At 41.2% G+C, this 10,972-nt stretch overlaps 1 protein-coding gene across 2 annotated transcripts; it reads right to left on the reverse strand.

The window, feature by feature from the left end:
* Positions 1 to 138: 138 nt before the first annotated feature.
* LOC306971176 (AT-rich interactive domain-containing protein 3B-like) lies at positions 139 to 10,547 on the reverse strand. Of its 2 annotated transcripts, none has more exons than XM_079567351.1 (9): positions 9,975 to 10,547; positions 8,754 to 9,428; positions 4,599 to 4,673; positions 4,453 to 4,525; positions 3,355 to 3,538; positions 1,437 to 1,687; positions 1,056 to 1,316; positions 872 to 961; positions 139 to 573 (listed from the first exon to the last, which is right to left on the reverse strand). In XM_079567351.1, exons 1-9 carry the CDS (start codon positions 9,999 to 10,001, stop codon positions 428 to 430), a joined length of 1,782 nt encoding a protein of 593 aa, XP_079423477.1. In that variant the 5' UTR covers positions 10,002 to 10,547; the 3' UTR covers positions 139 to 427. The 2 variants fall into 2 exon arrangements, with proteins under 2 accessions (XP_079423477.1, XP_079423476.1); XM_079567350.1 differs by having other exon boundaries at positions 1,056 to 1,319; positions 9,975 to 10,314.
* Positions 10,548 to 10,972: the final 425 nt, after the last annotated feature.

Here is a 10,972-nt window from a genome sequence, read left to right on the forward strand (position 1 = left end):
CAAAGTACAGAGTAGGCCATTTCATCAACGTTTCACTCATTCATCATAAGCCTGACTTTCCAAAAAACTATTGAAACATTTTATCTACAGTCATTGTTGGCAAAGGCACGCAGCAAACTGAAAATGGTTAGCGACCCACTGGTTTAAGAGATCCCCTGATGATCGGTGTGTTACATTCAGTCTGTGCATTTGAAATTGATTTTTTTCTTTTTTTTTACAAAACGTACAGTATATTGTTCAAGTGTATATGTTTGGTCTCAGTCTGGCTTCCCTTTGCAAACTTAAACTATAAGATAAAAATACAAACGCAACGCTATAAATATCAGATAAAGAGGATATTTCCTGAGAGAGGGAAGCCTATTGTACAAAGTAAACCTGAGGTAACGCGGTTGTCCGACGGAGAGGTATGTTGGGAGTTACTCGAGGTTCAGTTGGGTCCTTTGACGGAAGAGGGAGAGGAGGAAGAGGAGGGGGAGTGTGTGGAGGAGAGGGCGCTGAAGCCGCTGGTGCCCGCCATAGTGACCGTCTGCGAGGCCACAGGAGGAGGGGACACCTTCTGAGCAAAGAGGGTTCCTGGAATGAGGAAAATAATCATTAACCATCACAAGTCACATGGATGATTCAAATCTGATCTAATCTCTTTGTCACAGCATGTGTCCTGCTATTACTCATTATTGTCTTATAATGTGTGTACTGAGCAACTGCCAAATATGCAAAGCCCTAAAACATACTCATATCTAGTTACAATTACAATTCACCCAATTGTCAGTTTTTACACAGCACCAAAAGGCTGACAAAAAAATAGATGCCACGATGAAAGAAGAAATTGGTAAGTTGCAGTATGAATAACACCAAAGTTCAAAAATCTTACCTGAGTAAACTGTGCCGTTGACCTCCACAGACACACTGATACTGGCAGAGCCGTTAGTGGAGATAGAGAAGGACATATCCTGCTTAGTTTCTGCAAACAATAAATGAAAAACAAATTCATAAAGACAAGGTGCTCCACTTGCAACAATGATGATTTCAGTTCAGATACACAGAAAATCACTGACCCTGCCCATTGTTGAGCTTGAGGTTCATCGGTTTGAAATGGGAGGCCATGGCCAGTAGGTTCTGTTGAAGGGCCTGCTGCATGAGGCGCTGCTGCTCTTCGGCCAATCGCATCATCTTGTCGGGACCGTCCTGAACTGCTCCTACACCACGCTCCAGCTTCTCCCTGAGGTGTTCTAGAGTCGCAGCCTGTGCCAACTGCTGCTGTTGCCCCAGTGCCAGTGCCATGGGCAGACGGGAAGGGACCATAGGCGGTGTGGCTTCTTCTGGTGGAAAGGCAAGATATGGTTTTAATTACATTAAAACAGTGGGAGACAAATATTACCTCAAGGACAGTTGTCAGGAGCTGCAGCAGCTTAGACAATGAAGTAACAGGAATTTACCCGAGCTTCTCTTGAGATTTGGGCTGGCTGAGGCGCTGATACCATTGTGCCCAGTCGGGGTGGCCTGCAGGGTGGGAGAAGCTAGCAGACCATGTGGAGCAGACCCAGGGGAGGGAGAGTAGCGGTACAGGGTGTTGGTGTAACTGGGGCGTCTCCCCTCTCTACGGTTACTGTCAATGGCAGTCTGAAGCTCCACAGGAGAGCTCAGTCCCTTCTTCTCACACTCGAACGGGTACAAGTACTTCATATATCTACACCAGAGAGAATGGAGCTGCATTACACAGTACAATACACTCATAGGGCTGAGAAATCAATTGCGATTGAATCCAAGTTAAAAAAAAGTACAATGTTTTGAAAACTATGAACTATGTCGCCCGGCCTTGCCTGACATACAGTTATGCTCAAAAGTTTACATACCCTAGCAGAATTTTTTATTTTTTTTGGCCATTTTTCAAAGAATATGAAAGATACCACAACATATTTTTTCACTCAGTTAGTGGTTGTACAGTGTATTGCCCCCTTTAACATCAATGACAGCTTGGAGTCTTTTTTGGTAACTGTGGATGAGGTTCTTTATTTTTTCTGATGGTAAAGCTTACCATTCTTCTTGGCAAAAAGCCTCCAGTTTCTGTAAATTCCTGGCCTGTCTTGCATGAACTGCACGCTTGAGATCTCTCCATTTTATTCTGCTGTAGCCAATGAGAGGTCGACATAGCCTTGTGCTTTGGATCGTTGTCATGTTGGAACGTCCAAGTGCGTCCCATGTGCAGCTTCCAGGCTGATGAGTTTCCCTCCAGTATTTCCCTGTAGCTCACACATCCCCAAAACATCAGTGATCCACCTCCGTGTTTCAGTGTAGGAATGGTGCACGGTTCATCACAGGCCTTGTTGACTCCTCCAAATGTAACGTTTATGGTTTTGGCCAAAGAGTTCCATTTTGGTTTCATAATTCCAAATGACATTGCTTCAGAAATGTTGAGGCTTGTCTCTGTGCTGTTTGGCATATTGTAAGCCGATACTTTGTAGCATTTGCGAAGTAATGGCCTTCTTCATGCAACTCGACCATGCAACCCATTTCTCATCAAGTGCCTCCTTATTGTGCATCGTGTTGTTTTTTCTCACGATCACAAACATTTTTTCTGGCAGTCGACTTGACCGTGGTTTGGTTTCAACAGAATCCCTAATTTTCCATTTCTTAATTTGAGTTTGAACCCTAATGATTGGCATTCTATGTGCTTTGGATATCTTTTCCTGTTAGATCAGTTCAACTACCTTTTCTTCTCAGAAACTAGAAACGCCAGCACTGGATGACAGATGTAAGGGTCTGTCAGGAGCCCAAAAACTCACTGACCTTTTACACACACACGATAATTACAAACACAGGTCACAGGTGAGGATGACTTTTAGTAGCCATTCAAACCCCTTTGTGTTCATTGTGTGCATATTATCAGGCTAAGATCACCAGGGTATGTAAACTTTTGATCAGGGTAATTTTGGAAGTTTCTTTTTTCATAATGATTTAAGAAAGAGCAAACTCGGTTTTCACCACAAATGGCTTCACCCACCACTAACAATGAGTGAAAAAATATTCTTTGAAAAATAGTCCAAAAAAATATATATATATTCTGCCAGGGTGTGCAAACATTCTCTCAAATGATAAAACTCTTTGAATTTACAACACATGCAGTTAACCTTTTTTATTTATTTATGCAAATTTAACCGCAAAACTTGTTACAACAAATTTCTATTTCATATGTTTGAAAAATGAGGCAGACCCACACTCATAGTTGCAGCTTGTCTGTAAAAATGAAGTAAGGCCATTGTTATGGGTGAGTTTTCAATTTCCTGCGCAACACATTTTATAATACTCTTTGACATTTAAATGAACTATGTATAAAGACATAGAGATGAAACTCACTGTGTGCGCAGAGTGAAGGCAGCACTAGTGATGGAGGTTGGCAGATTGAGTCCTTTTGTGATCTCTCTCCAGATCTTCTTGTTTATAACCTCCACCAGACCACCTTTCTCCGTCACCAGTTTATACAGCTTGTACAGGTCCAGCACTTGCTTGGCCATGATGGGGATCCTATTAACTGGGGTTCCTATAGGAAACAAAAGCACAAACTTGATTTTATATACATTTTTAAGGCTCAAGGCTTTTTAACTTTAACTTTATCAATAAATACTAACATATATATATTTTTAATAAATATACTTTTTGTAGACTTTGGAATTTAAAACGGAATTAACTAACGTGTACCTTAATTATCACCCTACAAAAAGAGAAAATAATGTCACTTGATGAAATAAGGAACTGAAGGAATGCAAACAGGTATGTAGGTAAAAAGCAGATAGTTTATAATAATAGTGATTGATCCTCCGAGTGCCTGAGGTTAATGTTTCGTAAAATGGCTTAGGATGCATAATCTGCCTGGATATGTAGTCTGCTAATAAAGCCTATTTCAGATGGAGGGATGGAGGGGGTGGGGCTTATTCAACAGTGTGGAGCTCTATGGCAGCATTGATTTGAGAGCGGGGGGAGGGGAGGTCTGCCAATCAGAGCACTGACAGCTAACCTTTACAATCCCGATTTGGACCAAAACCAATTAATGAAGAGGGCTGAGAAGCAGTGGTGGAAATAAGATTAGTTTGTGCTTAAAAGGCACAAGACTGAGCCTGACCGAGCCATGACCTTTCCTCAAAGACTGGAACTACAGCATGAACACATACCATAGAGTTTTTTTCATAGACATACATAGTACTTTGATTAGTTTATTGCTAGAAAGTATTTTCCTTTCAATCTTTGGTGTGTGTGTGTACATTATTAGAGTAATCTGAACATTATCTATGTTCTAATTGTATATTTTCCAGAAATGTTCATTAATGAATTATATTTATCCTCTTCTCACAAACTCATTACAGTATTTTGGACATGCTGTTTGTGTTCTGCAATTTCCTTTATGGATTGAAACAGTTTTCTCTGAGGCTTAATTTACAAATTAACTTTGGCTCTTACCTCGTTTTTGCATAAAGACGAACAACTCGTCAAGAAAGTCTTTCCTCTGTGGATCATTGTCCAGTTCATAAAGCTGGAGGATAGAAAAACAACTAATTTAAGACATTTTCTTGTTTGCCAACTGTATATTGACTTAACCTACTGACCTTTGCAAAGTCCCTCGATGGTTCCCCTCGTGCTTTGCCTCCATCGCCATCTTCGGCCCAGATAGCACCGCCTCTCTGCCAGTGCACAAAGTTATTTATTACAAATCATAGATGGATGAGTAAAACACCATTTACATCACACCGCTTCATTTTGGTTTGTGAGATCAAATGATTATGCTTGACATAAGAGTCGAAGGCAGGGGACAGTTTGGTAGTAAAATATAACAGAAATAATGTTTCACTGATCAATACAAGACACAAACAATCCAACAAATTTAATTTACTACTAATTCAGAAATGTTTGTAGCACAAATCTCAACTCTTAAAATAATTTTTAAAAAGCCCTTTGTTGAGCCGGTCTTTCTTTTGCTGCCAGAAAAAAAACATGTTTTATTTTTATTTCTAAGGCCTTCTATTTACATCAATGGCCAATGGGCTACATTTAGAAGCAATAGCCGCCATTTCCTCCGATATATAACACAAGTGTGTGCACAGTAATGAAAGGCTCTGCGCTCATTAGGTACTCTAATGTGCCATGTTATTCCTCCATCACCTCCCCCTTAACATGACAGTTAAAGGTTAAAAATGTGAGCGGAGGGCAGAGTGTGTGCAACTGTGTGGAAACGCCCGCTGGGGCGTTATTGTCACGCCAACGCACGGCAGTGATGCAAGCAGCTAGATCAATGATGATTGGTGGGAAATACTGACATCTCAATAATGGTCTGTCTTCGCAATTACATCAAATGCGTTTTTTTTTTATAATTTTTTTTTACATGAAATTTCAAGTCATGTATGTTGTATGTAGTTCAGATGTAGGTCGGGGGGGCGTGTGGGACTGTATGGCCATTGAAAGACTAATCCAAGAGCACTGCTGACCGCACTCTATGGCATTTTGGCTAGTGGCTGTATTATCTTAATCCAACTCTATTAAATAACACATTTTTCAATGATATGTTAACATAATAATATCTAAGAGCTCAGCACACTCGAAACTAAAGTATTTCCAAAGTCACAGCTAAAATGCCTAGTCGGGAAAATATCACTCTTGGCAAGAAAACCACAGAATTGGAAACAAATATAAACAAACATTGTACATTAAACCATTTAGACAATCATTTAGATAGTAAAGAAATCATCCATCACTACTGCCTCGTCTCAATTAGTGTAAAAGTGAAGATTCACCACCTTCAAGTAAAGAGCAGTGGCCTCCAAGCTTTCACATCACAAAACATTTCTCACCAAGCTATTTTGGGAAAACACCTTGCTATACCAGCCTTGTTAATCCATGTTTTGACCATACACAATATCGTGCCATTAAAACTATGGGAATTAGAGCCTGCATCCAGCTGAATCCTTGTGTTTACAGTTGAAACTCTATTGAAGTTGCATGGCTGCCAACGAACCCACCCCCACACCGAAACGGCTGCATGTGAAGTGTAGCTGTAGGTCAGTTATAATAAACAGTTCACAGTTGGGTTACTTAACACGTAAAACTGACTCTGCTCTGTTGGCCCAGCTGTTGACACATCTACAGATTTCAATTTGCAATAAAAGTCCCGAGGCTCCCCCGCAAGAAAAGGCCCATTGAAGTGAAGCTAGATAAACATCCCGGTCTTTTCAGCATGCATCAAATGGAAATAAAACCCTCCCCCCTGTATTGATGAGCAAGTGAGACCTACTGCGGATCTATTAACAAAGACTATTCAGTTAATTGCCCACAGAGCTTTCACACATCAGGCCCTGGGAATCCTGATAGCATTCAGCATTATGTAGGTCAGGAAAAGGGTCCTTTTGTTGCATAAAATGGCTACTTTTTATAGAGGCATTTATTTCCTCTTGCACAAGATTTATTTCAAAATACAATGGCAGCCAAGTCTGAAAAGGGCTACATTGAAGAAAACAAATTCTGTGCAGCTGATACAGTATGTAATGAGTGCTAAATATTATTTGAAAAGTCTGTCTTGGGTTACTGTATATCTTTGCCCAAACCAGGACCAGTGCTGAATGCTTCCATTCAGAAAAGGCATCCACTTAGGTTTTATTTTAGTCTAAATACATTCTGACGATCACTCATGAACGATGTTGAGTACAGTAAATGGCCGATGTCTAAATATTTGAATTGATGCCAAATCTGCCTCTTATAATGAAATTAAATTCAAGCATGCGAGAGAAAGCCGGCTCCTGGCCAAATATCAATGGAACAGCAGGGGGGCTCACATTTTTAATCCAAATCAAATTATTGGTCTTTTTAGTCACTCGCGCAAGTCAAGATAATTTATCTGCCCCCTCGCTGTGCGCGGGGCTGCTATTGAAAACACTATCCCCGGCCCATATGACTTGTAGGTGTTTGCTTAGACCTGCTCAGACCACACAAGCGCCACGATGGCAGGGCTGTAATAAAGCAGGCCAAATGATCTGACTAAAAACAAAAACACATCGACTTGAAATGCACATGTAACAGTGTCTCATTATAAGTTTTTGGCTTCCTGCCAGACTACAGCATTACCGCCAAATGGCCATGACAGCATGGAAAAAAGATACAATCACTTGCTTCTAATGTGTCAGCAAACATTGGCATTTACTGTGTGTTAAGTGATTTCTTCAACATCCTGGATCAAGAACTTCATAATACAGGGTTTGACAGTTCACAGCAGAGTGGCGCTTACTTTGTAGAAAGGAAAAAGAAATCACCAATTATCTGTTGTTGGAATAGGGGCAGGCCGTTTTGTTAGCTGTTGCCACATTGTGTGGCCCTGGCTGAGAAATGCAAACACGACGGTCTGCACAACATTAGCAGAATAATGTATTGATTAGCCGCAGCTGAATAAAGCGGCAATTTAGTGTTGCCAAGCGACCGCTAAATTATGCAAAGCTATCTCTGAGCTATGGCTAACGTCTGCTGAATGGTTGCCTGTGGACAGTGAAAAAAACAATAGACATTTACAATGGTTAGTTCATACTCAGTCAAAAAGGATATGATTGTTTTCACAGAACATCAAAATGAGCTGTACTTGATGTTAGAGTAAAAATGTACGACATCATAGGCCATAATTGTCATTGAATATAGTGGAAAAAGCAGTGAGCAGAAGTTGGAATGCTTGGTTCATATTTAAAAAAAGGTTTCAAGATGGCCCTGGTAGATTACTAGTCAAAAATGTCTACACAACTAAATATATAATTGTTCCCATCTGGGCCGCTAGTAAAAAGAAAAAGGCCAAAAAAAAGGAAAGGAAAATCTGTTTGGTTTACATGTCTGTGAATACTGTTGAAAGTGCACAGAGTGCGTTTCCAGATGGTTCCATTGGGATTCTTTAAAAAAACTACGGTTTGTTTGTCAAAGGAAAACAAACATCTGAGCTTTGTGACAACAATAGTACAATTCCTGTCTGCGTTACTATTGAAACTTTAGTTTGCACATTGACTGTGTACGTTAGAAAATGAAATGAGCTCAGGACGGGATGTTAGTTCATATTTGTCAAGGAGAGCTAGTAAAAGGAAAACAAATTATCTGTAAAAACGCACTCGTTATTGCATCCAAAATTCTAACTGTTCCCGTCTGGACTTCCAGGTTAAAATGTACATGGTGGTTGCTGGTATGCTTTGAGGCAGCTGTCCCTCTGCCCACAGGCCTCATTAATCATAATGTATTGTATTGAAGTGGGGGCCTTAGCGAGGGCAACACTCACGGAGGAACCAACCAGATCCGACCAGGATGGAAAAAAACCCTAGAGGAGCCTCTGGAACTTAATTGCTGGCAAAAGGCTGGAAGAACCATAAATACCAGATCTCCAAAGACTTTATTATTTTAAAGCCCTTTGTACAAAGAGTGACTTTGATTATAAATACTGTGTGGTCATTTGGATGTGATGAATGGTGGGCACAGGCTACATTTGTGTGTTCATTATGGCCAGTGTTTAAATGTTAAACGTTAAGGATCTCTGCCCTAGCCTTTCATTACACACAAATTAAAATTGGGCATGCTGCCAAAGGGGCACGCTTTCTCCTTTTCCAACACAAAAGTGGGTAGCAGTAACAACCCAGCAGGAAGGCATGAACAACTACAAAGAGGCAAGATACTGAAGCAATGGTGTTCAAAAATGTTTCCGAAAATGGTGGCTATGTGAACAGCAGGTTTGGTATGCAAATCAAACTTACTTGCTTAAACGACTCGTCATAGCCCCATTCAGAGAAGCCATTGGGGGATGTGAAGGACTGCTGACCGGCTGGAGACATTTCCTTGTCCTCCGGCTCTGCTTTTATGGCTGAAGGTGGAGAGCCGGACAGTTGGCTCCCAGCTGAGGCCTGTGAAGTGGGGAAGGGCGGATAATTGTAGCCTGGCAGAGGCTGCAGTCTTGGCTTCTTCTGGTTAGGACTGATGTCCTCCTCATCTTCGTTCTCATCTCCTTCATCATCCCCACCATCATGGTCACCAGGCCCCGTGAGCCCCTGCCCCATTACACGGTGAGCTGGAAGACCTTGTCCCGACAGACCCTGTCCCATCAGACCCTGCTCTTCCTCCTCAGAATCTTCATCTTCATCCTCCTCCTCTCCGTCCCTCTCCATATCTGGGTCCACAGCTCTCATGTTGTTCATGTGTTGAGCTGCCTGAAACATCTGTGCCTCTTTACTGAATAATGCAGGGTCCATCCTGCCGGCTTTGGCGCGGGCAGCTGCGGTGGCTGCGGCATGTTGAGCGAACAGGAACTGGGCCTGAAGCATCTGCTTCTCCTGCAGGCTGCCCTCCAGCTTGGCCCCTTGTTGCCTCTGCAGATGCTCCATCACAGCCTCCAGCTTGAGCCCAGCAGGACTGCCCTGCTCTGAAAGGCTCGACTGTGGGAGAAACGGGGACAAAGTTAACACTTGCATGAGAAATGACTCAAAACTACATTTTCTGAGTTCTTTTAGTGGAAGTGCACCACTAAAAAACTGATTTAGGTTACATTTGCATAGTTACATATGGAGCATTATCTATAGTAACTCCTATCAAAGTTTCCAATCTTAAATTGCCTAAAGCTATGGTTTTACTCGCTCTATAGTAGCACTTAAGTAGCAGGCTACATCATGAATTATTCGTAAATTGTTACATTTGTTTTTCATGAGAACATTTGCACGTAGCATCTCCACCGACTAAAATGGCTGCTCTCCATAAAGGTAATTGCCAATTATCAATTTATTTCGTACCTTTTCAGAACCTGCATATCAACGACTAATCGCCCAAAGAAACACGTAAGCGCACAAAAACTTGCAAAATATCTTAACTGAAAATGTATTCACCAGAGTCACTGGCCAAACGTTTACGCACGAGTGTAGATTAATCGCGAGTCGCTTTGTTACTGTAATAAACACGAGTGTAGCCAAAGGGTCGTCGACACTCACCATTTGCGCTTTTGAGAAATCCATCATCGCCAACAGGTCGTATCTAGTGTTTCCTTCTTTCCGTGCGCGCAGACAAATCGCATTTCATGTCCAGCTTTTGTGAAGAAAGATCTTATTCTCCTGATCAAATGTGATTTAAAAAGCTTCTCCTGTAGACCGGAGGCCAGAGACCGAGGATCGACTCGAGGAGGAGGGGTAATGCCTTGGCTTTACCTCCCTAGTCACTGCGCATGGAAACTCAAACATGTTTGATTGTCTTCTACTGAGTGGCCTACACCCCCAACTTGGATGAATGAAAGGCCCGCCCCGACGTGCTTATAGCTCGTAAAGTGGGTTTCCTTGCCTATATCTCCAGGGAGCTACCCACCCTCTTCACACGGAAATACCACCCAAAGCACAAAACACCGCAGCTATTCTATACATCTGTTAGATTATAAGACCTATAGACCTCTGCTTTGCGTTTAATAAGCACACACTTTGACCCATTCATGTCACAAATGGCCATGACGCCAGTGTTCAGGCGCATAGTCGCTGTGAAATTGGCAGAGAAAAGAATTACACCATGGTTAATAAATCAGTAAAAGAAAAAAATAAATAAATAATAGCCTATTAATTCCACAAGCTTAATCATGTTTTTGGTTTAGTTTTTTGTAATTAATAGACCACTTTAATGATTTAGTCAAAATACAAAGAGCCTTATTCTATGAAAAAATGAATTAAAAAAAAACTATACACGAAAAATCAACAAACCTAATCAGATTTTCCTATCTAAAATTTCTGAACAGGATCTCTATTTCTACAAATCAATATAAAATGGCACATGTGACTAAATGTGTTCAGATAATTGTCCAATTTATTTAAAGATATTCTCTAATATAGGATACCTACCAAAATCCTGACTAGTTAAATTATGTGTGCAACAATTCAACGTAGCACTGCAAAATGTAAGATCACCATGTACAATAGGCAAATGAAACGCTGTTCCCTACTGATTTGGA

The sequence above is a fragment of the Gobius niger genome (genome assembly GCF_951799975.1).
Source record: "Gobius niger genome assembly, chromosome: 12".
Taxonomy (NCBI): Eukaryota; Metazoa; Chordata; class Actinopteri; order Gobiiformes; family Gobiidae; genus Gobius; species Gobius niger.